This window comes from Pituophis catenifer, unplaced genomic scaffold, assembly GCF_029215685.1.
Source record: "Pituophis catenifer annectens isolate HBS135680 unplaced genomic scaffold, rPitCat1.0.hap2 SCAF_7, whole genome shotgun sequence".
NCBI classification, from domain to species: Eukaryota; Metazoa; Chordata; class Lepidosauria; order Squamata; family Colubridae; genus Pituophis; species Pituophis catenifer.
Genome location: NW_027256887.1, coordinates 54346129 through 54373694, shown reverse-complemented (window position 1 = coordinate 54373694; position 27566 = coordinate 54346129). Strand labels below are relative to the sequence as shown.

General features: G+C 36.4%; 1 protein-coding gene across 1 annotated transcript; it reads left to right on the top strand.

Annotated features, from left to right (window-relative positions):
* Positions 1-112: 112 nt before the first annotated feature.
* Positions 113-27298, top strand: CEP83 (centrosomal protein 83). Its single transcript, XM_070946666.1, has 15 exons — positions 113-264; positions 972-1122; positions 2348-2440; positions 3818-3949; positions 5768-6019; positions 7533-7664; positions 12580-12694; positions 15744-15888; positions 16573-16722; positions 18370-18445; positions 21247-21404; positions 24895-25024; positions 25420-25523; positions 26416-26593; positions 27049-27298. Exons 1-15 carry the CDS (start codon positions 113-115, stop codon positions 27232-27234), a joined length of 2154 nt encoding a protein of 717 aa, XP_070802767.1. The 3' UTR covers positions 27235-27298.
* Positions 27299-27566: the final 268 nt, after the last annotated feature.

The window sequence follows — 27566 nt, the reverse complement described above, 5'->3', positions numbered from 1 at the left end:
ATAATTTGGTCTCTGGGGATGTCCTTATGGGAGAAAGCAGTCTCTATGACGGTGATAGTTTTGCACTGACAGCATTTTTACCTGATTGTCATCTCATTAGTATTCAGTCAAAATGGATGCTTTGCCGAATATCTTCTCTCCAGTGGGAGGGAGTGGTGATCTTGTCAGTTCACAAGTAGAAGTGCAAAAGCTGTTAATTGATGAAAGGATGCGGTGTGAACATCATAAAACAAATTATCAAACACTAAAAGCAGAACATACTAGGTATCACATTTACTTTAATAAAAATGTATTGGTTGCAATAGATTGAATATATCAAAGCTATTCTTTCATGAACTTTTTATAGTAATGTGGTTTAAAAAGTTGAATTTGTATGATAAACTATAACACAAGAACAGTTTGCCCATAAAACAAGTGGCTGTAAGAAGCAATTCTAATACTATTACCTTGTGTAAAATAGATATTAGTTTCTTGATCTTAAGTTTATTATGGAGAAAAGCACTTTTACTATTTTAAGCCTTATTAACATGTTTAGCATGAAAAAATATTTTAGTTGTCATATTTTATTAACTAAACTTAAGTATATATATTTGAAACGATTATGCCTCAGTTTATTGTATTTCTCTTCCTTTGTTATTTTTGCTGCAAGTTATGGATTAGTCTTTTGCAAGACCTTTGGTAAAAGTCTCCTCTTCATACACATTATAAAGCATAAAACAGCTGCTTGGCTGCCTTTATGATCCCCTAACATTTTCTGGGTGTATGTGAAGGACATTTCTGAGTAGCTGGTGTGAAGCAAAGTGAGTACTGCTTAGCTTTGCCAGTTGTCCTTGATAAAGTATCTTCTGTGCATTTGCATGCATGTACAGAAGTCCTTGAAAAGGCTAAAAAGTAGCCACACCAAGCCTTCAAGTACCTCCTTTATGCACGTATTTGTTGCATGATTTAAAATTGTATGCATCTTTTTGCAGGCTACTTGATGAATATACCAAATCACAAAGTGAGTTGAAACAACTGTTACATGAAAAGCAAACTGTCCATGATAAATTTCAGTTGCTGCTTGCTGAACTTAGAGGAGAATTATTAGATAAAACTAGAGAAGCAGAGGAATTAAAATTACAGGTAAGACAATATTTCTAAGTTTTGAAAATACTAAATTTCTGGTATATTGTTCAGTATCATAACCTATAGGCCTGATAATTTATAGTTAGTGTGTTTTCATCAATGCCTATTTTTATTAAATAGACTTTTATGTCAAGAACTGCTATGGCCAATCAGGCGGAAGGTTTTTCAAATTAAGTGTAAGATTTTCATATTTTGGGCCATTTCAAACCATTTGCCAGCATTAACAAGGACTGCTGCTACAGTAGAATCTTTAGACTTTCTTTGGATTAATAGAACTAGTTTCATTTTTTAAAGAATTGAAGTACCGTATTGTATATTGCGGTGTGTCATAAAGAAATACCATGAATATTTTTCAGCCAATATGGGGAACAAACGAAGAGCCTAGAGTATTATCTTTGGGAATGTTGTATTTGAAAACTTTCCTTTCTTTACACATCTCAAAAAAATTGCAATTGCATATTCTTAAAAAGCAAATATCATAGGCTGTCACAATTCTCTGTGGTTTATTATGCCAACTTAGTTTGATTATTATCCACATTGAACTTTTTTGGGATTGTTGAAGAATTGTGTAAAATTATGCTTCTTTTGTAAATGTTTTACTCGTCCATTTTTGTTTCTAGAATAGAAAAGCTAGATTTGATTAGTAATAATTTAAGAGAATTAATTTCATGGCTTGTGGACCTAAGAGGATTTGGGTCATATAAATGATCCTATTTTATAATAGTATTTTATACTATTATTCCTCCAAAAGGTCATAGGAGCTATATTATTCTTCCTGTTATCTCATGAAGTTAATGCAAGATAAAAGATAGTTGCGGGACTTGCACATCATGTAAAGTGATTTTATGGGGTTTTGGTGTTACATTTTACTAAATGAGTTGGGCAAATTTAGCACTATAATTTCTTTGCCCCACCGATTCCTTCCTACTAACCCCAATTCTGTTCCCAGGGCCTCTGCTGTTAACCTTGATTGGGTTCTGTAGTGTACTTACTTGCTTCTTCCCATTCCTGCAATCTGTGTGGTCGCTCTATTCACATCATCAAGTAATGGCTAATGCCTGTGACTCCCTTCAAATTTGCTTGTCCCCTAGATCTTCCCTCACAAAACGTTGGGAGATAAAATGAAATAGAGACCACTGAAAATCATCCAATCATCTAGTAAATGCTTCAGTACCATTGCAATTTAGTTATTTGCTTTATAGCTACTTCTACTGTCCTGTAGGTAATAACTCCCCAGAAGCTCGAATTACTGAAAACACAAATACATCATGAATTAGAAACACCCATGAGAGAACGCTTTTGCAAGCTGGATGAAGTAAGTAAAATGGGAAGAATTTTATTATAACAGTAATTTGTTAAACATTTGCTGAAAATACGACAGCAAGATTATTTGGCAGATTTATTCCATTGATGAGAACTTTTTTTAATGGATAATTCAGACATCTCCTAATCTCGTGTTGGCGAACCTATGGCAGGCGTGCTGGAAGTGGCATGCAGAGCCATGTCGCCTGGCACGCGTGGCGTCGCCCATTCCTCTTCTGGGTCTCCAGGGCACGCATGCGCACCAGCCAGCTAGTCTACTGGTTACTGGTGTGCATGCATGCGCGACAATCAGCTGGCCTTTAGCGCGGGTGCGCAACGGCCATGCCATCATTGCCCACATACAGCCCCGGGATATCCATCCCTTGCCAGCCAGGAGCACTGCCACCAGTCGCTCCCCTATGCCCGGCTACCTGCTTGCCTCATCACCGCCACTGTCACTGCGAGGAAAGGCCCCGAAGCTGCGCTGCCTGGAATCCACATGGGCTGCCGCAGGGGGCGGCCAGGTATGGCTGCCTGGATACTGCCCGAAACGTGAGGATGGCAGGAGGACGAACAGTTGTAAATTGTTGTGGTTGCAAGTCACGAGATCACATGACTGGACCATATTTGATATTTTAAACCACAATTAAGATTGATACTATTTATTTTATTATTTCTCGATGACTTAAGCAATTTAAACATTAAAGTTTTAATTATTTTTAATCAACACTGTATAAATACCATTGTATTAGAATAATACGACGTATCTTTTACATCAATGAAATAATGTTTAATGTTTGAAAAAATCCACTAATGTTAAGCATAACCAATCCTATAGTTCAAATATTAGATTTAACCAATATTTTTAAAAAAATTTGTCTATATTTTGGTTTCTAATAAGTCCTGTTCCTTTTCAGTGTAGCATGTTTGACATTTTATTTACATCATTTATATAGTTGCTCATTTTACACAAGTAATTCTGGACAGTTTACAAGATTGGAAACAAGCAAGCTCTCCCAAACATAACATAACATGGAGAACTTGAAATAGTTTGCCTTTAAAACAAAACTCTTTTCAGGAGGTTGACACCGGGCGTTGATTAATTGAGCTCCTTAAAGAAACTGTACAACATTTTGACCTCAAATGATTTGAATGTTGCTGGGAAGTACTATAAAACACAAGCAGCTTTCCTTACAACTCTATTAGGCATTTAGTAAGCTGTTAGTATAAAAATACTTCATGTGGTACTTCAGTAAGAACACTAAAATAGTAAAAGCTTACAATTTTAATTCTATTTATGCTACATATAATTTGTCCATTCGGAAGGCCAAATTTTTGTATTTTTCTTTGCTTTGCTCCAGTTGAATCACACATGCTGTTTTTAATTTAGGAAGTAGAAAAATATAGAACAGAATATAACAAACTTCGTTATGAACATACTTTCCTCAAATCAGAATTTGAACATCAGAGAGAAGAGCATGCCCGTGTATTAGAAGAAAATAAAATAAAATACGAAGCTGAGGTAAGTCCTAATGTAAAATTATATCAATAGAATCATTTTAGATTTTTTAAAAAAGAGATTGATCAACATATCCATCTTACAATATGAGTCCGTGTTTGTTGGTAACGTGATTTTTTTTCATTGAGCTAAATCCCAAATAGGCTTGTTTAGGATTTTAATTTTAAATTGTAATCATGATTTGAGATGTGTAAGTGGATTACTTTGTTTTTCTTCTTTTCATTTGTGAAATGAAAGTAATAGGGCTGTATACTGAATTTGCAGTTCAGGGTCCATTTCAGAAAAAAACTGTTTCTGCTCAGATTGAAACAGGGTGTCTGCTTTAGCTTGATCCAAGAAAAGATTTATCTCACTGACTAGCATGCAGGGAACAAAAATGGCTCATATTTTCCCCTTATGGAATGGAATAGTCTTTGAAGGAATATAAGGAAATTGCCCAAGTGTTAATTATTTAGGTTGAAAGAGTCAAAAGTGATGAAAAGATTTTTACAAACGTTTATTTAAAGTATGTGTGGGAAAAGGTACTGCAATCGGACAGCAGTATTACTGGCAATGTACAGGGTGCTACTATTATTGCTGCTTCTGTGATGGGAAGAGCGCTATAAATTGGCACAGTCAATCATTTTCTGATCATAAAGTTGATAAAGTAAGACATTTGTCTCTATCATCTTCCTAATCCTGGTGTTTTATTAAAAATGAACAAAAAGGAATGATTTTTTTTTTTACAAACAAATGATTATCAGATTGAGCGACTTCTCCTTTATAGAAGCACAGTAAAGAACAGAATCATTCATAAAATATTTCTAATTTTGGTTGTGTTATAGGGATCCTCTTAAAACATAATCAGTGTCCTGCTGGATCAGACCCCTGGCCCATATACTCCAGCAATCTGTTTTTACGCTAGCAAATGAAGGAAGTCCATTAGACTCCCAGCAAGAAGCATAATCATCACATTGACTTCCATGAATTAATCCAAACTTTTGAAGTTAGCCATATAGATAGTCAATTTGGAATAGAGGTGAAGGCACCAGACTAGAAACTGGGAGACCAGGAGTTCTAGTTCTGCCTTAGACACAAAGCCAGCTCGATGACTTGGGCCAATCTCTCAGCCCTAGCAAGCTGCTTCAGAAACCTTGCCAAAAAACCCTGCAGAGACATGTCTAGGCAGTTGCCAGGAGTCAACAGTGATTCAATGGCACACGCAGACACGTAAACCTGGTAGCAAATTCCAAAGTTTAATTATGCATTGAGTAAAAAATAATTGTCCTGATTCTTCCAGGATTCAATTCAGAACAATTTAGTGTCATCAGCAAACTTGGCTATTCCTCTAATGTTTGATTGTAGAGCCTTTAAAAATTTGGGGGAAATGTTAGAAACATTTTTAAAACCAGTCCTAGGCCTTTTCTGTCTCTATGGAGACAGAAGTCGTCTAAATCTGCCTGCTTGAATTCGTTTTTCAGATTTTGTCTGAATTTGATATATAGATCTGATTTAACAGATGTACTCATACTTTAGAAATATTATCCCAAACATGACAAGGAGATATTTCTTGTCCTGCTTTTGCCATTCTCTCTATGCTTTATACTTTGAGTGCCCCTGTCTTCCTGCCATTGCCTGATGCTAGTTGCTTATCAACCACATTTCCTCTTCGATAGCTATTTTAATAAAGTATGATGAGGTCTGGTCAAAACATAAATCTCATGTGTGATGGATTCTTGTATTTAAATTTTCCCATATATCGTAAGCTTTGATATTGTTCCATATGCGACTACCCTGAGTATAGTGTTGGGACGTTACTGTTTTCTGTTCAAATTCTAACAGATAACAAGGCTGGATAAAGATAAAGAAGAATTGCATAATCAACTGCTTAGTATTGACCCTACAAGAGATAACAAGCGTGTTGAAGCACTGTTAAGAGAAAAGGCCCAACTATTGCAGAAATTGAAGGGATTAGAAGCTGAAGTAACAGAACTAAGAGCACAGAGAGAAAATTCTGGCATGCAAGCAGAAAATGTGCAAAGAATACAGTTGCGACAGTTAGCTGAGATGCAAGCTACAATGAGAACTTTGGAGGTAAAAAACCCCACCTGAATTGTTTCTGTATAGGCATACTAAATGCACGCTATGTGTATGAATTTCAAGAATTTGGTCAATGGTCTAAATGCACATCAGGCTATCAGTGAATATTAATTATCAACCTTTTTTAAAAACAGAAAACAAAAATGTACAGTACTGTAAAATGTATAATTTTATACTTTTACACTGGTGAGATATTATGTGACTAATTAAGTTTTCATTGTTGCCTTCTGAGAGGAGGCTTCTTAGTATCTGAATCAGAACTAGATTCTGTAACAGCTTTATTCCATATAGTATCAAATTTGTTAACTCTCAAGACTTTTCCACTAGGTATTGAAAATTGACTGTGATTATAAGTTTTTGTGCCATTTTTGTATAACTTGGCATTTTTGGTAGTATTATATTGTTATCCTTGGAATGGTGACATTGTTCAGTGGGTAACATTCCTTCTTTTGAGAACTGTGCATCAGAATTTCATTTTAATGTGTGTTGTTGTGTAGACAGGTAAATGGCAATAAAGGTTATCTTATCTTAATCATATTTTTGGAAATTTTCTAACCCCAGTTTAAACACTTTACACCTATATAGTTATGTACGCAAAGTGTAGTAAAAGAAGCTTTTTCTCCCTCAAATTCTACACATCATAATCCGTAATCATTATCTTCTGCTTCTTAAAGTAAGCTCTTAAGGATTTCAGAAAATAATTTCTTATAAATTGTTCTTTTTAAAAGTTGTGGGTTATTTTCAGCTATGAAGTCTAATATTCTTTGGAGAATTGGATGACACAGCCCTTTCCTTAAATCATAATTAGCACTGAGCATAGTTCTGACCTATAATAAATTGCTATTAAGAATGAAAGTCATCTGGAAGAGAGAAATGATAGAAGAAAGTTATATGTGACAAGATTTTTGCACATTAGGCTAAATCATGATTTAACGTTGCATGCTAGCTAGACTTTTATTACATTAGATAAGTTTATATAAACTAGATGATTTATTTTCCTTAGTCTTTTCCCCCACACCCACTCCTTTATCTTTTATATTTTATCAGCAATCTGTAAAATCACAAGTGCTTTTGAAACAGGTTTGGGAGCACTAAAAACAATATGTTTCATATACCAGTATGGAACTACTATTCCCTATTCTGTGGTAGTTCTCTTTGGTTCCAAACTGAGTTTCAATTGAGCTTACTGAGGTTTTTTGTTTTTTGTTTTTTTGCTTTTTAACTGTTGTAAAAATATCTATTTTTGCTTTGTAAAAAGCACAATAACCATCATAGCCTCACAAAGTTAAAATCTATTGTTATCCAAATGGACATTCACTGTAATGTTAATAAAAATATTATGTTTGGATAAATACTCAAGACTACAACCTAAAGGTAATGTAAGATAATATAAAGATAATTTAATTTACATCAATAGAAATGCTTCAATGTAAACAAGTTTCAGAATATAATTCAAATAATTTCAACAAATTCAATTTATTAATACAATTTTTTTTCTAATTTTAAGGCAGAAAAACAATCTGGTAAATTGCAGCTTGAACGCATTGAAAAAGAATTGCAGATAAGCATTGAACAAAATACAGACTTAATAGGAAAGCTTCACAAAGCTGAAAGAGAGATTGATGCCTTGAATACTAAAGTAAGTGTTTTATGTATTTTAGCATGTATGTTCAGGTATATTGAAGGAGACATGTTTAATTGGGCCATATTTAATTGCTGTTATTATGAACCAATGAAGCTGCCTTATGTCAAATCAGAATGTTGATTGATCTCAGTGTTATCATATCCAAGATTCTGTTCTCATTTGAAGTAGTTATACTGATTCTGGCCGAGTCATTTCTTGCAACAAATCAAAACTCAAATGATAAAATATTCTTTCATTTGACAACTTTCTGTTCACCTGGAAAAGTAGATGTCCTGGAGAATTTGAGTTTAGCTTTTATTTTAACATATTCACTTTCTATTTGGAAGATACGGACAACATATAATAATATTTAGTCATGTGAATCCTCACTGTTAATATAGTAGTACAGTATTAGAGCTGTTAGATTCCCATCTCTAAAAATCTGGAAGACCACCAGGTGGCAGCAAAGATACATATAATTCTTGCAGCCCTGACCCAAATAATCCCACGCCTAATTTTTGAGAGCTTGAACCAAAAATGCTAAGGACTGAGCTTGGTATCTTATGGTTTAATTAGTACCATTCAAGCAAACAACTAGTAATTTAGTCCTAATAATCTCTGGGATTATTTAAAGTCATTTCTCCTTCAGAAATAAAACCAAAATGTCAGTGTAAAATGGAGGCTTCATTCTCCATTTTGAAACTAAAAATATTTCATAAAATGCATCTCTTGTAATACAAAGATTCTCTTCTGCTCTACTCTATTCCTATTCCTATTCATTCCTGATTGGCCCAATAATGTATAAATGCATTAACTGCTATGTAATTTTCTTAAAAGTTTATTATTGAACTTACATATTTTTAACCTTGTTTTACTATTTATATACCACAAAAGTTTAAAATAGTTAAAAACTACCTATGAAAAGTAGTGGATCACTACGTTTTGCTGAATCTATCATTCTTTGGAACCAAGCCCATATATATAGCGGATACAGTCTTAAAATATAATGAACTGTATACGTCATATATAATATTTAGAATAATAGAATAACAATAATGTAATTTCTGATTCCAATTGAAGAGAATATATATAGCCCAGGTTGAACTCTGGAGTTGGTGTTCTCGAACTTAATTGTTTTCTTACAGGCATTTCATTAACAAATTAGGGAACACCTTGGTTATAGTCGGGAGTGGGGTTTGCTTTCTTATACCATTCTGTGAAGCAAGGGTGGGTTCTATTTACCTTGACTGCTGGTTCGCATCGTGCATGCGCAGATCACTTCTGATGACGTCCGGGTCAGTGGGCGGAGTCTCCCGCAGGTTTTACTTCCGGTTCTTGTGAACCGGTCTGAACCCGGGGCAACCCACCACTGCTGTGAAGGCTTGCATTAAAAAATCTGTTCTTAGATTTCTTGGTTAGCTCAACTCACCAATGTCAATTTTCATAGAGAAATTTGCCCTGTGAGTATTGGTGGGAGTGTTGGTTTCTCCTTGGTAGTTCCTTGATTGAGGTATTATTTACTGTTTGATTGTTTGTCAAGTATTAATCTCTGTTTATCTAGGCATTTGAGAAGGTGTTCTGGTGATGTACCTTCTATGATGAACTGTTTTGTAGCATAGTTACTGATATCAAAGAAATATCGTTTTATTAGCAATTGGAGGTTGCCAATTAGATAATGTAAAATCAATCTGCAAAGATATAAAATCTTTCATTTTAATGAAAGGGCCTTTAATGATAATTAAGAATTTTTGAAGAGACATACCATATATTTATAATATATAATAGTGTTCTCTAGCTGCCATTTTTATGGGAAAAAAGTGATAATCAAAATTAAAACATGCTTACTTTTTTTGAACTTTCACACAATAGCAGATTATGGAATACATTTAACATTGCAGATGAGTTTCAAGAGCTTTCCTCTTGCTACTTAATTGTCACCAACATGTAATTATTGTACAGAAAAGCTTAAACTATAGAATGTCTCAGTTCAGACTGTAATTGTCTTTTGGATTTAAATTTTCTATTGAAAGCTAGTTTTATGTTGTTTTTTAATGAGGCAGGAAGATAAATACATTTAGCTTCCAAATTGTGTTGAATAGTAAATGAGCATGTTGTAATTTCTAAAGATAGCATATTCAGTGCCTGCAGAATATAAGAAAATGGAAGAGGGAACAATATCAGTGAAGAACATCATTGGGCATGATTTAACTGTAGTTAACATGAGCATTTTTCTGACATGAAGATGCATGTTATTGAGCTGACAGATTGCAATTATAAGCATAAAGAAAGAGGAAACTGGTTGTGTCAGAAACTGCTTACTGGTGCTCATAAAATGCTTTAGAATGTTTTGCTTTCTGAAATACTCATGATCTTAGGCTTCACAACCAACTTGCATTTACAAAAGTTGCAGTATCCCATGATTGTGATTTGTGACCTTTCCTGCCTGTTTAGCACAAGCAAAATCAATGGAGAGGCTGGCAGGGAAGGTTACAAAGTACTCACATAAGTCTCTCTCACATGCAAACCCTACCCCAGCCCCTCTGCACTTGCTGGCCACCCCCACACACTTTCCCTCACCCATCAGCAGCCACCTGAACTCCCCTTGCCCCATACATCCCCCACTACTTCCACCCTCATCTGCACTCCCTTTCACCTGGTGGTAGCTACCCCAAACTGCGCCATGCTCACACCTTCGCTGCCATTCCTGCACCTCCTTCCACTTGGTAGTGGCCACTTCAAACTACTCCATTTCCTGCTGCTCTCACATCCTTTTGCGCACTCCCCTATTTTCCAGCAGCCATTTATCTGCCTACTGGCCTGCCTGGGATTTCAACTTCTTGATGGCTTCCCCACTAATTTTGATTGTTAGTTTAGTTTAATGAAAGTTCTGATAAGATGGAGGAGGGAGGTACTGAGGAATAAACAAATGTAGTAGTGATTGGAGATAAAATACTAGAATTAAGGCAGGCTATTTTAGAAGGAAGAAAATATGAACGTTTAGAGGAAAGGGGAAGTTTTAGGGAAAAGAGGAAATGAAAATTAATACCCAGACGGGGTTAACACTCGGCCAACAATTAAGCAATAAACAATACCCCAATCAAGAAATTACTAACTCAGGTAAACAATCAAATAGTGAACAACAAGGAACTACAAAGAAGAAAACAACATTTTCACCAACACCAACAGAGCAAGCCACTGTATATAAACAGAGCAAATCCCACTCCATTCTAGCACTGAAGATGTTACCTAATTGGGTGACGAAAGATCTACAAGAAAACAACCAAGCTGAGAGAGCACCAAGAATTCCACAGATATGAAAACTGTGGCTTATTTATGGGGCCCTTGGTGCTTTCTCAGCTTGGTTGTTTTCTTGCAGACATTTCATTCATCATCACAATATAAACTATATTGTTTGTTTATAAATCACATTTATAAAAGGTGCCCAACTCATTCAGGATAGCATATATATTGAAAACTAAACTCTACAGTAAAATTGATGATGATAGTTAGTAAACCAGTCAAACTAGATATTAATAGGATTTTTACTCTGGGGCACATATCCCACTTAATCATGGGGGAAAATCCAGATCTTCAAGGCCCATTTAAAGGATGGCAACGTTAGAGTAGCTTAAATCTCAGAGAGATACATATTCCAGAGAGCAGGCACTGCAACCGAGATGGCACATTCTACTTCCCATTAGAAATCACTATTTTAAAAAAGGAACCTGGAGCACACCCACTCTGTCAGCTCTAACCATATGGGCAGAGACAAAAGGAGATAAGAGTTTTGTATTAGTGCATCATCATCAATTCCAAGGAAGATGGGGAGACATAAGGCTCATCCATTGGGAGAAACTCACATATATCAGGGGGGTCTCTTCTAAAAGTCATTAGGTGGGAGGTTTGATGTGTGTAATTGAGCCTAAGGGATAAGCTAAGAATAGGGGTATTAAATTGGGAAGGAAGGAAGGATGTATGTGCCTGAAAGTCCTAGCATATTGCTCCACAAGCATCATTCCTTTTTAAAAATTGTTTATATTCCCTGCAAAGATATGAAAAAGCTTGTAAGCACTTTTTAGTCACCTATCCTTTGTAATATACAGTACATACAGGTAGTCCTTGGGTTAAAAACAATTGTTTAGAGACCATTCAAAATTATGACAACACTGAATAAATGGTACTTACAGTGGGGTTTCCAGGTATTGTATACCTTCCTGTCTTCCACATATAACCCTTCGGCACCCATGATACTCCCATGCTCCTTACCTCTTCCAGCTTAAGGACCCACACATCCTAGGGTTATATCCGCAACTGGGACTGCTGTGATTGGCATCACTAAGCAATGCGGTCACTAGATATCACACTTCATGACCATATTACTTAGCAATGGCAATCCCAGTCCCAAATGCTTTCATAATCCAAGGATGCCTATAAAAAGTGAAAATGAAATTCCCTAGTATTAAATTAAAAAGCATTGAGCAATGTCAATATAGGGCTGGTTTTGCACTAAAGTAAGAAGATATGAAAAATCAGAAAATAAATCTAGTTGTAGCTAAAAGCAAGGAAAGAAAAATAAAGTACATGATGATTTAGAAAATCTCTTTAGGGAAGAGGTTTTTTTAAGTGGAGATCACTTGACAAAATATCTTGCTCTTAACAAAACCTACAAAGTCTCATTTGGCAATAATACCTCATGCAAAATATTTTATCAGAGGAGTGCAAATATTACTTCAGGTTTTTAGCTAAAACTAGGTTACCTTTGTAAAGCAGGGAGGCTCAGAAGAACAGTTGGTAGTGTTTGTGAGTCTTGGCAGTAAGATAAGGTGGAATCAGGTATTAATCTTACCATTTTACTACCATTACAAAAAAGACAATTTTGCAATATCTTTTAATCAAAACTAAAAATTGATTATACATTCTTTTTCTATAGATTGAAGAACTGAAGCATTCACAAAAGATAGAAATAACAAACATTAAGTTGGAGACAGCAAGAACAAAGAGTGAGATAGAAAGAGAAAGGAACAAAATTCAAAGTGCACTGGATGGTAAAATATTAGTATTTCAATTATTTAATATACCAACTACAAATATTATATTGGGTGAGATATAATACAGGTAGTCCTTGTTTAGTGGCTGCTTTTGGAGAGTGATCATCCGCTGTTACGATGGTGATGAAAAAGTAACTTTGCAACCAATGCCGGCATTTACAATCTTTGAAGCATCTCTCTGCCTGTGTCAGCTCTTCCAGGTAAACCAAACATGAAACACAACTAGATGAGCTAATTCTAAGGCTATATTAACAGAATCTTGCAAGTTGCAAAGTCAAAACTTTCCACTATCACTTTTTAACTGCTTGATCCATTTGGGCATTTGATCTTTCTCTGACAGTTAAACCACCAGGGGCTCCTTCCTTTCTTGTCTGATTGTGTTGTGGCTCGCCAGCAGCCTGCGGGGTTGTGGCTGATCCCGACGACGAGGAGGCTGGTGTGGTGTCGCGACAGCAGCCTGTGCAGCCGGCGCTCGCGTCGGACAGCGAGGAGGCTGAAGAGGATGTGGTGCCAGAGGCAGAGACTCAGCCAGGGCCTTCAGAACCTCCAGAGGCTCCTTCAAGTGCAGAGAGTGAAGTGGAGGAGCCTCTCCTCAATGCTTGAGCATGCAGGGCTGGCAAAAGGCAGGAGTGGCTACTCAGGAGGAGGAGATCTCGAGAGCAAGGCTTGGGGCTAATTGGCCACTCCCTTAGCCTATTTAAGTTGCATGCAGTTAGCAATTGTTGCTGGAAACAATGTTTAATTATTACGCAGAGCATTTTGGAGAGTGAGTTTCTTATCACATCTTGGTTTCTGGGCTGGTTGCCAACCTTTGTCGGACTTTGTTTATTCTTTGTACTTTATAGCAGGCTGATAAGGACATTTGCACTGAAAGCCTGCATTTTGAAAGGGGTCTGTTTGTAATAAACGAAGTTTTTGGAGCTTGGTGAGTGTCACACTCCTTGGGATCCGGAGCTGGGGCAGAACAGATTGTTCCTAGGCAGCATCTCTTTTCCTCATTCCCTAAGATCATCCACACATTCCCTTACATTCAGTCACATTTTGCCTTTACAATTAGTTAGTCTGTCCTGTGCCGGACCCATTCCCACCCCACAGAGTGGAGAGATTCCTTAAACAAAGAATCTTCTTGAGCTGCTTTGCTCTGCAGTGCAGTGCATCCCTAAAATATGCTAACAGCAAGTTAACAAACTGACCTCTAAAGGCTTTTGTTGGCTCTTAAGCAGCTCTTGCTAATTATCCCAGTGCCGGGGTGACCACCCACTGCTTGGGATCATATGGCTATTTGGGGTTGTTTCATTCTAATACTGTAAAGGAAAGACTACAATAAAATTAGTAAGCACAGTTGTGGTCACATGGTTTTTAGTTTAGCGACTGTCTCGCTTCATGATTGAGTTGATGGTCTCAGTTGTGGTTGCTAAATTAACAATACCTGATAACAACAAGAACAGTCACTGATATTTATTTGATGACTTCCCAAATGGACTTTGTGTATTTTTGAGCAGGTATAGATAAGCTGGTCCCTACCGTTAGGACATTAGGCACATTCCTTGGTGCACAGTAGGCTCACTATACTATTTTTAAAAAGCTTAGATTGTTTTTATTAAAAAAAAAAAGCTGGCATACTGCAGAGCATAAGATGGCAGAAACAGCATTGTCCAGCAATGGCTTAGTGCCACCATATGCTTCTTAGAAAATAGAAGGCATGGGTGATGCTACCTAGGGGTTTGGTTTTTTTGGCTACCTATCTTTCTGGATGGCTAGAGTGAATGACGGAGAATTTATCCAGTAAATATTCAGCTTTCCATCCTTTCTAAGATAGGTAAAATGAGGACCCGGTTTGTGGGGGCAATAAACTGACTTTGTATAAAATATACAATAGTATGAAGGCTATTGCTTAATGCATTGTAAGCCACCCTGAGTCTTTGGAGAAGGGCGGCATATAAATAAAAAAAAAGGGGGGGGGTTGTCACTGGCCACAGCATCTGTTTTGTCACTAGAAAACTCTTTGACTGTCATTTTGTGATAATGCCCACAACTTGTTCTTAAAAGTTCCAGTGATCCCAGCTGCTACACTTAGTATAGAATCAGTCAAATGTAGGTAGTTATTCTATATAGCAGGAGGAGGATCATGTTCATTATTTTTTATAAATTAAAATTTGACCATTAATTTGACCATTCATGATCATGAACTTGATCTTCTCTAATTACTGGTATTCAAATATTACCCCTACCTATAGCTCTGAGCTCACAGAAATAAATGTAGCAATTGGGGGGTATTATGATAGTAATTCCTAGATGAGAAGAAATGTCTGCCTGGCTTGAAAATATTTATTGTTTGTTTCCAGTGCGATATTTCTTTAAAATTTGTGACATTTTGTTTTTAGGTAAGGCGTCTGTGTGTCCATAATAAATTATATTTGTATATTCCTATTAAGAGGTTATGTTATATGAAACAGTGCAAGCCTATACAGGTAATCCTCAACTTAAAACCACAATTGAGCCCAGAATTTATGTTGCTAAGAGAGAAATTTGTTAAGTGAATTTTACCCCATTTTATGACTTTTCTTGCCACATTTGTTAAGTGAATCAATGCAGTTCTTAAATTAGTAACACGGTTGTTAAGTGAATCTGATTCCCCCATTGACTTTGTTTGTCAGAAGTTCGCAAAAGATGATCACAGGACTCCTGGACACTGCACCCTCATAAATGTGAGTCAGTTGTCAAGCAACTGAATGTAAATCATGTGACCATGGGGATGCTGCAATGGTCATAAGTGTGAAAAATGGTCATAAGTCACTTTTTTCAGTGCCGTTGTAACTTCACTGCAGTTCTGGTCACTAAATGAACTCTTGTAAGTCAAGGACTACCTACATTTTATTTGGAAGAGGGAATAACCCAGAATGTCATTGGTTGTCTGGTTAGGCATAGTGTGATGCATAGGAACCAATTCTATTTTTCCGGTGTCTGCATAAAGATTTTAATATTTTTAAATACTCAGCAAAATTGGGACTATAGAACAATAACTTTTTAAAATTTATAATGACAGGATTACATTCAGATAACGAAATACTTAAGACAACTCTTCAGCGGCACAAAGCACTTTCAGTAGAAAAGGATCGTGAATTAATACGTAAAGTACAAGCTGCCAAAGAAGAAGGCTTCCAAAAAATTGCAGCGTTACAGGAAGAGAAGTAGGTACATTTTTGTTAGTTTTTTTCCAGCTTTTTTAAAAATAAAAACAGCAATGTCTGCCTTTGATTCTCTTTGATTATAATTCATTGTGCTCCCTGTCCTGGCTATAAAATTGATATTTTTTCAATTGCTGTTGACATTTTTGTTATACTGTTTTGGATTATAATACCTTTTTTTTGATATCTCATTTCTTGCTTCCATTCCTTTCCATTGCCAAAAAAATGGGTTTGCTTATGTCATATCATCCATGAGGAAATATATGGTATATACAGTTTTTGCTTTACTCCTAGGGCTTTGCCAGTAAGAGATATTTTGATGTTACAGAAGTTGTATGTAAATACTTTAGTGTGATACCAACATTTCTTTATGGCATGGGTATCTGATACCTGGTCTGGCTATGAAAGTCAGATTAGTATAGTGGTGAAGACATCAGACTAGCAGCTAATCCCATTTTACGGCAAAGCCAGCTGGGTGACCTTGGGCCAGTCCGCCTCTCTCAGCCCTAAGAAGGAAGCAATGTCAAACTACTTCAGAAAAACTTTGCCAAGAAAATTGCAGGGACTTTTCCAAGCACCCGGAGTCAGGGCTGATTTGAAGACACCCCCCCCCCCCAAAATCTGGCCTATTAAACATAATCCTATTATTTAAACAAATGCTTTTTATAGTTATTCACTATATTTTAGGTTAGAACTTGAAACTAAATTAACTGAACTAGAGAAAACCAGAATGGAGCAAGATGCTCAGAGGCAATCAGAGAAAGATCAGTATGAAGAAAAGGTATCTGCTATGCGCTTGGAAGAAGAGTCCACCAAAAGGGAAATCCAAAATCTTAGGTAAGGTACTATGTAAGGATTTAATGTATTTAAAAAGTTCTTAGAATGTAACAGTTTAGCTACACAAGATGGATATTAAAGCAAGCAGTTAGTTTCCAATAAAGATAAAACAGATTTACTAATCCTATTTATAAAACACTTTATTAAGTCACCAGTTTTACATTAATTTGATAAGAATAAAAGTTTTTTTGCAGCAGTTTCTTATACAGATTTTGCTATCCATGTCTAATTCTCCAACATTTTTACTCCTTCAGCCTTATTATTTTAGTTTAAACAAAATTTATTAAAATGCATTTTAGGATTGAAAAATTAATTGAAAAATCCATTTTCAATTAGGAAGAATGAACACAAGAAAAACAATGGGATAAGATGGGATAAAAGCAGAAAAAACAACAAGAAATGGCTTTTATTTTGCTGTTTTATAAACTCAGAAAATGTTTAAATTACTTTGTATCTCCCTTATATCTTTGTTACTTCTTCCTTGGCTACCAGATTATTAGCATTTATCACATCTAAGGATCAATATATAATTTGGCCTTACTTTATCATTTATGCAATAATAATGCTTTCCTGAGTATAAATCCTTGGCTGCTTCTTTATTATAACTGATATAGTATTTTACAATGTCAGCATTTTACAAGATTTATGTTCCATTTAATTAATTTCTTGAAATTCAACAGTTAACTGACAGCCCTAATATGCTTGTTCCAAATTTTTTCTGTATCCCAAGCAGTGTGACATTTTATGCTCAATTAAGAATTAAAGGAGAATTTAAGCTATTCAGAATATTTGCCAGCTGCAATTGCCCTCAGGCCTCAGCTTCAGCCCCAGTGCTGCTGCGGAGTGTTGCCTTTAGCACTCCAGCACCAAAACACAAAACCCTCACTGCCCTGTGCGCCACAAGTCCTGCCACACCCAACAGGCCTTAGCCATCTTCCTTCTGCTGCTGACAAAGCACTTGCAGCCTGGCCCTATACGAAGCAGCTTAGGGCCAGATCAGGCCTTCTTCCCAAGGCCACTCTTGCCATCCTCTTAAATAGTGCATCATGAGACTGGAACGAGCTATTTGCAGATATGTAGGTGGGAGTAGTTCAAGATAAGGTGATGGTTTGGAAAGCCTTTGAAAAGCTTCTGAGATCTTCTCAAGCATTGTGACAATGGCACGCTTGCTGTTCTCCAAATAGTACAACCCGTTCCTGTAGTGCTTTAGAAGGCCCCTGAAGTTTTCCAAAGGCTTTCCAAAGCATCACTAGGACAGGGCATAGTATTTGAAGATAAGTGGGTGGGACAGATTCAAGAGGAAGCAGTCTTTTACCTTATCAAGGCTCAGGACCAGGAATGGCTTGGATCAGGGTGGGTCCTTGTCTAACAACTGGTGGGATTTGGCTAACAACAGGGAGTGCTAGATTTTCTGTCACTGAGCAATGAGGTCATGTGATATTTCCCCTGGCAACCAATTAATGATTGTAAGCCACTCAGAGTCTCTACCAGGTGAGATGGATGGCATATAAATTGTATGAATGAATGAACAACAGCATTGCTTAGCCATTGAAATTTCAGATCCAATTATCATTTAACTCAAGGACTACCTGTATAGACATGTTTTTAAGAAAATATTTTATAGCTCTGCTTCGTATTGATTTGTAGAGTAAAGATTCAAGAACGAGTTACTGCTTCTGAGGATCTAGAAAAAGAGAAAAGTGAAAATGCAAATCTAAAGCAGGTACGAAGTTGGTTTATATTCTTTCATCTATTTTAATTTGTAGCAGTTCACGTGATGGTTTTGTTTTATTTCATATTTTGGTTTTTTTCTGTTTTGATTGCCATCTTCCATTTCAAAAATAGAAAAAGAGTCTTCCTTGGATACAAATCAATCCAGAAATCATCGGTATCACATACAAGAATCTGTAGTTTATTTGGTCACGGTATTTGGTGTTAGGAAGAATGATACAATTTTGAACGTTCATTTTGTTTTTGTTTTTTACATGTTCATATTACATGAGAAATTTGGTATTACAGTGTATTTATTTATTTATTAAATTTATATATCACCCAGCTCACTCTAAAAAATGAGTCTAGTGTATTATTTTATACATCTTGGTAATAAACACCAGTATCTTCCTTAATGTACCTTTAACCTGTTCTTCCAACGAAGTTGTAGTCAATAATGACTATGCCATCTATTCTTTCCATTGTACCAGGTTTCCATTCTCATTTGTGATCTCTAAATTCTATGGCTTGGCTTGGAGGTTTCTAGCATTGGAATGAGACCTTCTTACAACCTTTCTTAACATAATTATCATAATGTATATCCATTAACCACTTCCAATATTGGCCTTATTTCTTGTATCCATTATTTCATTGCACCTGACATGTTTTATTTTTATTTTTATTTTATTATTTCTTTGACTGCTCGGGCAGCATACAAGTTTAAAAGATGCTGATGTTGATTTTCTGAAACGTCTATGCCTTTTTGAACTGATTGGTGCCATCACTTGCCAACTTTCCCTCCGAGGCTAGTTTAAAAGTTGCTTTTTTGATGTCACCATCAGAGCTTAAAGATAACAAGCAGCACATTAAATAGCACCTGAAATATACTGGAAGCCAATGTATCTCATGCAGCTATGGTGTTGCACAGGTGAACTTTGGAGTACCAGAAAATGCGTGCATCGCCTCATTTTGAACCAGTTTAAACTTACTAATATTCTTCAAAGAAAAGACTCATTTAGAGCACTTCTGAAGATCATTTTCCGGGAGACTGCTAGGTTTTCTTACTCAATTTCTTGGCCAATATAAGAACAGACTGCTGGATCAGATGGGCTGGGATTTTACAGCAAAACAACTGACACACAACACAAATCTGTACAAAGCCCCCTCTGGCTTACATCTACCACCTGCTTTTTGAGCAGAAGCCATGAATCTATGAGGACTCCTAAATTATGCAATTATGTATAGGGTATGCTCCATATTGTCTCTCTTTTTGATGTTAGTTTCTGGAAATAGGAAGTCAGGATATTCCTCCCACCATTTTCTCTACTAAATTTCCCAGTTTTGCTTCCTCCATCACTAATTCCCCTGTTCCTCTCTCATCCTCTTGCTCTGGTTACGACCTTTCAACCGACTTCACATAATTAGAAACGTGTGAGGTGAAGGATATCTAAATAGGGTCATCTATCACTTTACTCTCGTTTTTAAATGAGCCATATTTTATGGTGATGAATTGTGATAAGCAGTTTCTGATTTTGATGAAGTGCTTCTGCTTTACTACCAATCAATTTTTTTAGCTATTTCTGACTATTTTTTAATATCTAATTGATTACCTTTATAGAGCAGTGTAAATTTTTAACACTAAAATATTCAATGTTAATTGTTCAGAATTCTTGATCATGCAGAGGTTTCTTTCATATCATATAGTGCCATGATGGCGACCCTATGGCACCCATGCCACAAGTGGCACACAGCACCCTCTGTGGGCACACGAGCCATCACCCCAGTTCAGCTCTGCCACGCATGCGTGCACGCCTCCCACTGGTCACCTGGTCGTTGGGTCTCTGCTGTGTGGGAGGCAGGGCTCATGCGGGGGCCATGCATGTGGGACTGTGAATGCATGCGTGGGGGGCAGGGCACATGTGGGCACATGTGGAGGTGGGTGGGGCCCATGCACGCACATCCATTGCATTTGGGGGGGTTTGGGCACGCGCACACATTTTCACATGCCTGCACTATGGGCATTCGGTCCGGAAAAGGTTAGCCATCACTGATATAGTGTGTTCAATTGAATCCCACAAAAAAGAGCCTTGGTAGTACAGGGGTTTAAGGCACCCTGTTATTAAGCTTATTAAGACCAGCTGCCTGCAATTACTGCAGGGTTCGAATCTCGCCAAGGCTCAAGGTTGACTCAGCCTTCCATCCTTTCTAAGGTAGGTGAAATGAGGACCCAGTTTGTGGGGGCAATAAGCTGACTTTGTATAAATATACAAAAGGATGAAGGCTATTGCTGAGCACATTGTAAGCCGCCCTGAGTCTTCGGAGAAGGGCGGCATATAAATCAAATTAAAAAAAAAAAAACCATCTTTTTTGAACTAAAGTACATATTTCAAAATAGCAGATCTGTGTGAAAGTGGCTACACTGAGGATCATAGAAACTATGTTTATACCTACTCTAGAACAGGCATCACCAACCCCAGGTTATGGCCCACTACTGGGCTGTGGCTCATTTGGAACTGGACCACACAAGTGGCAGGCGAGTGTCCATGCATAGCTCCATTTTGTGAGTGGTAGGCACTCACACACACGTGTGCAGCTCCATTTGCATGAGCAGCAGATACTTGCGTGCAAAACTCCATTTGCACGAGTAACAGGCTCATGCAAATGGATTTACGCATGTTCACACGTGCGCCTGCTGCTGACATAGAACCCTCCTCTCCCCCCCCCCCCCCAGTCTGCCAAGCTGGAAAGATTGGGGACCGCTGCTCTAGAATTTGATAAATGAAATTGATTATTTATAAGATATTTCTATTACAGCAACTGCATGATCTGCAGCTTCGAGTGGCTTCCTTTTCACAGTCAGAGAATGATTTTTTGGATTCCAATCAGAAACTCAAGGAAATGCTGGAGAGGTTAAAACATGAATGTCGGAATGCACGAAGTCAAGCAGAAAGAGCTCAAGCAGATTCAGAGAAGTATGATTTCACTGTTAATGCAATGCTACTGTTGCATATTTTGCAACCAAAAAATTGGATGACATGAAGAGCAACTTGCCCTAGACATCTAGTATAGGTTCATGGTCTGTAACAGAATTTTCTCTAAAATATCAAAATTATTTAACCATTTAGAGTCAGAACATTTTAGTCTAGCTTTCTGCAGAAACAAATTCTAAGTGGTTCTTAATAGGAAAGTAGAGCAAAATTAATGTGCACCACTCCTGTGTCCCTTCTTCCTCAGGTTGGCCAATTTGTCAGACTGCCAATTGATCTGAGCACATTCCTGACCATAGGTATGGCTGGTCCATATAACTCTCCTCCAGCTTCCGTAAGCCACCACTATAAAGTCCAGTGACTTTGCTTTTTTCCTGCAGTCTCCTGCTCTTAGAACATTTACTGTGTATTCCAGATGCATGCACAAACCAAACACACATGATCCAGGTCTTTGTCCAGAAAGAAGCCTAGTTTGATCTCTGTGAAATTTGGCTTTTCCATGCTAGGAGGATTTTCCAAAAATGTCCTTACCCTAGGGGGGTTCTCAGTTACATGCCTTCTTGGTTCTCTCAACTGTTGTCCTTCCTTCCCCAAACATCTGACTCCTCAAACAGTAATCAATTGTAAGTAAATGAATAGAATATGACTTAAAGCTGATACATAGAATTAAGTGGACAAACTGTTCTTGACCTTTCCTTCTGTTCAGATTGGGTTTACTTGTATATATTGCTTTTACAAAATACGTTTAGTTTTCAGTCGTATCATTTTAATCACATCAATTGTGATTGTCAGTAATTCACATCAATTGTGACTTACTGATGTTGTAGAAGATGAGGTTTACTTAACCTTTTGTCATCAATTCTGAGTCAGTGGTTTGCTTAAGATTATGGACATGTTAGTTGACAACTTGTTTCTGGAAAAAATAAAGCAATTGGATTCTTAAAATGCTCACAGTTTGTTAAACAATCTATTTTATATATACTGGTATATGCACAGATGATGGCTTCTTAAAGTCACTTGAGAAATTAGGCACATAACGATTTCTATAGCTGTATATTTTGTATTTTTAAATGCTCCTAAAAACTTTAAACACCTAGCTTTTATCTTAGCGTCTCTTATTATGTGGATGCAGTCTAAATGAAATTATTTCAGATAAATGGAACTGGAACATTTGAACAAGCTTTCTCCCCCGATGACACTGCATATCTCTGTGAAGAATAGAGAACCTGAATTAAGATTCTGAAGCTTTTACGTTTATTGCCAATGCTACTGCCTGATTTTGGGCAGCTCTCAAGCATGATTCTCTGATATTTGCTTTGGATACTCTCGTAATAATTGTAGCAATTCCTCTTCTTTTGGTCCTATCGTCCCCATGACAGTGGCAGCAGTATATGGTGGCTGAGTGAAGAGTTTGCTTCTGAAGGAGGGAATTTGAGAACCCAATGTCTTATAATCTGTTTTAGAATCCTTACCACCAAGATTGTCTTATAACAATATTTATATTCTATGTCAAAGTGTTATGACAGGATTTCACATACTGTTCTTAATGTAAGTGACCCATTATTTTCAGAATTCTTCAGTAATTTTGGTAGCACAGTCAGTGCTTTATTCCCAATGAATAATATTCTTGAAAAGACATCCAAAAACAGCTTATGAAGCAGCTGCCTATGCCTGGAAAAAGACTAAAAATTTGATAATATATGCTTTCATATATATTATAGAGTACTATATATTTTTCAAAAGATTTGCACAATCTTAATAAAAGTAGGTAGCAGGGTGATAGCAAAGACCTGTATAAATATTTCTGTATTTATTTAAAAGATTTATGTACCGTATTTTCGGGCGTATAAGACGACTGGGCGTATAAGACGACCCCCGAATTTTCCTGTTAAAATATAGGGTTTGGGCTGTACTCGCCGTATAAGACTACCCCTCTTCCAACGCACACCAAATAAAAATTAAAAAACATCAACTGGCTCACGCACAATATAAAAGCAGCTGTGCTAGCCCCAAAATGGCCCCTGCAACAAGCAGGAACTCACACAGCCACAAACCCCCCGCCCCAAAACAACTTTCACACTTTACACACACACAACACAACACAACACAACTGGCTCACCCACAATGTAAAAGCAGCTGTGCTAGACCCAAAATGGCCCCTGCAACAAGCAGGAACCTCACACAGCCACAAAAAGCCCCAAAAACCCAACTTTCACACTTTACACACACAAAATTCCACATACAGCTTTGTGAGATTTTGTGTGTTTGTGTAGTTAGAGTGAAACACTACAAAAACACACTAAATCTCAGAAAGCTGCACAAATATTATTTTATTTTATTTTTATTTTTATTTTTATATGAAAGCTAAATTTAAAACTTCCTAAACTTTAAATGGCTAGGTCTCAAAAAGAACAACTAAAAAAAAACCCCAATTAACTATTTTTTTTAAAGATCCCAAAGGGGAAAAAAACTTACCCAATAGAACAGGGGTCTCCAACCTTGGCAACTTTAAGACTTGTAGACTTCAACTCCCAGAATTCCTCAGCCAGCTTTTTTTTTTTTTTTTTGCTGGCTGAGGAATTCTGGGAGTTGAAGTCAGAGCTTGGATTGCCAGAGCCATTTAAGGCTCGTCAGAGCCTTTCGGGCTGGTCTGCCTGGTTACAGGAGAACGACACCCAGCGTATAAGACGACCCCCGACTTTTGAGAAGATTTTCATGTGTTAAAAAGTCGTCTTATACGCCGGAAAATACGGTACCTTCCCCCAATCTTTTGTACCATGTACCCTGTGTTACGCTGGCTTAGTAATAAAACAGCCAAAACAAAACAAAAACCAAGAACTTCCTGCACTCCAAAATATATAATACACATATCAACATTCACCTTTGTTGAATTCCTGTCTCCTTGTACCCTAATATTTGTGGGGGAAAGCCAGCAATTCAAGGCATTCTGGAAACCTAGGAGTAGGGGCCTGCTGGATTTCATGGGGAAGGGAGGTTTTCAAAAGGACTGATTCCTCTCAAGAAGACGTGCTGCTTAGGGCCCACTAGAACAGCAAAGCTGCCTGAGGAACTCTGGGAGTTGAAGCCCACAAGTCTAAAGTTGCCAGAGTTGGAGACCCCTGCACTAGAAAGCAGCCTTTATGAGAAGGGATTCACAGAGACTTTTCTCTATAGCTGAATACAGTTTATTGTAGCTTAAAGAAATTTTTCTGCAGCAAGTTTTTAAAGTTTTTTTTGACACTTAAGAAATTCAGTTTCTCAGCATGAAATCCTTCACAGATTATCTTTTTTGCTTAGTGTTTATATTATAGAATAATAAGAAACATGCTTTTTAGGATTGTCTGGAATTCATCTGGGCATATCAAGTATTCTCTATACGTTCAGGAAAGATGGCAGTCACATCTGTGGATTTATAATGTTCACTTCTGTGAAGAAGTAGAATCAATTTGTAAAATAACCACTGTTTGTTTTTTAGGAATTTGGAAGATAAACAGCTAAAGTGGCTAGAAGAAAAACATAAACTTACTCAGCACGTCACAGAGATAGAAGACAAGTATAAAGTAACAAAAGAGAAATTGTATCGAGCATCGGTTGCTCAGAAAAAGGCAAGTCTCGTATGCATAATTTTGAAAAGCTCTTCATTTTTAGTTGAATCAAAATTTGTGCCATAATTAAGCTAAAAGAAGATCCTAATCTGTAAATAACATTATAACATAATTATATCTATTACCAAAGTTTCTTTTAAGTTTGTGAGGCTGAGAAGCCATGATATATATTAACTTAATATAAACAACATGATGCTAATATTAATTGTGCTAAATGTAGCCTTTTCATATGAGTTACTTTCAAAAGAACAAGAGTTGATTCACTCATTACTATTTCTCCTGATGAATGTTTGTGATTGGGAAAGTTTTTGGTCAGGCTGCAAATATTCAGCTACATATTTAAACATGGGAGTCAACCTTAAAAAATATAAATTTGTATATTGTATTAATTACAGAGAAAGACACTTAATGACAACAAGCAAAAGAAATTACTGAACAAGATAGAGCTCTTAGAAGCCAAGAGAGAAGAACTAGAAACAGAAAACCAAGTGTTAAACAGGTATAATTTTATGTTGTTTGATTCTGAATTGCATAATGTTTCATACTGTTGCTGTTAAAACATTTTAGCTACAGTCTTTGCTGTCTTACTTAATGAGAAAACATTCTATTTTGAAAGGAACCTACAGCTAGCCTATCTTGATCAAGACCACAGACTAATTAAATTCATTGGCAAATTTCTGATATTTTTTTTTTATAAAACTGTATGTACTATATATATATATACATATATTTTGTTCTTAGCACTACTGTTACCTTGAAACCATGATACTATATTTCAGAAACTGTTTTAGAAATATAAAAAATGCTTCTAACTAAAAGAACCCTTTTTCAATTGGAAACAGTCATTTCATGTTGAAAATAAGCTGTTCCAATCTTTTGGAACTGTTCTAAAGATGTTTAAACTCTACAGGAAGCATTTTGAAGTTAACAGGACAATATCAAACTTGAAGCATTTCTACTTGCCTTCAAGCAACCTATTTCAGGCTCAAAATGTTTTTATTTTATGGATCGCCAATGGGGGATATCAAAAGGTTATACTTAGAAGCAATAATGTTTTATTGGGAATATGTAAAGGAAGCAGTATTCAGTTTTAAAATCTTGTGTTGGATTTGCCCATCAGCATTTCATTATTTATTTGAGAGATGTTTGGTGTAGTGGTTAGGGTATCAGGCTAGTAACCAGGAGACTGAGTTCTAGTCCTGGGTTAGGCATGGAAACTGGCTGGGTTACTTCAAGCCACAGTGTCAGATTTGGGTGACAAGTTATCTGTCAATTTGTATCGCAACCAATGGGTCAACTCTTGGTTGATTTAAAAAAAGACCGGTCCCTACACTTCAAGGAAAACATTAGTAGGAAAAGAATTTTTATTTAGTTATTTATATTTGTTATAGGCAAAATATTCCTTTTGAAGAACATCTCCGCCTTCAGAAAAGACTAAAAGATTTGCAACGTAGACATAATGAGTTCCGCAGACTGATTCTTTTTCCCAACATCCCAATACTGAATCCAGCTAACTTATTATCTTCATCTTTGATTCCTGGGCCAGAATTACCCTTCCCTCTCCTTCAGGTATGTAATATTCCCATATGACAGAATAGGTAATAGTGTTTCAAAAACCATAAAAAATAAAATTCATATTTTCCCCAAAAGTTATATGATAAACAAATCTTAACCTTAATTATGCAAAAAAGTAGCAATACCATTTCTTTAATTCTATTGATTTTGGTTAAAATCTTACAATTTCTGATTTTTACAGAGAAGGTTACCTAAACTTTTAGTTAATCTATGTAATACTCTCTTAATTCCTCTGGCTACAGGTAAGTTCCTATAAATCAATATAAGCATCTTTATTGTCTCCATTGTATTAAAGTACTGGGTTTGTTTTTTGCTTATACAATCAGAACATATCATTGAAAGCCAGAACCAGTAGCTTGAATCTTCCACGGCTCTACAATATCTTTAAAAATAAAAGTGCTAAATAATGTATTATATTTCTTTCCTCATCTCCTTTACCTCTTGTGAAGGAGGAACAACATCAAAGAGAACTTTCACTGCTTCGCAAACGTTTGGAAGAACTAGAGACCACACAGAGAAACCAACTGCGGGAACTTGGTGCTTCTGCTGAACGACCTCAGTCGGAAATAAGTACTGAATCAGACAGAAATAAGCTTGTGGAACAATATGATCTGTCATCTGGAGATGCCAAATAAACCATTAAACACTTTTCATCTTTTGCCAAAAATTCATCTACAAGTGCCGTGAAATAGGTAAAAGCTCTGTTTTACATCATTTGTATTATTTTTAATATTTTTTAAAAAGAATTATAATTGAAATATTTGGAAAATAATTTTCTAGTTTTAAACTCTAAGAATCATGATGCACTGTAACGTTTTGCTAATAATACTTTTTTCAAATTTTTAATAGTTTTACATTGAAAAAAAAATTCTCGGAGTTGCCCCTTCTCTATTGTTTTCAGGTTGCTATATAACGTTTCCATTTCTTGTAATTCACCAAGCTGGACCTTTGTAATCTTAAAATACTG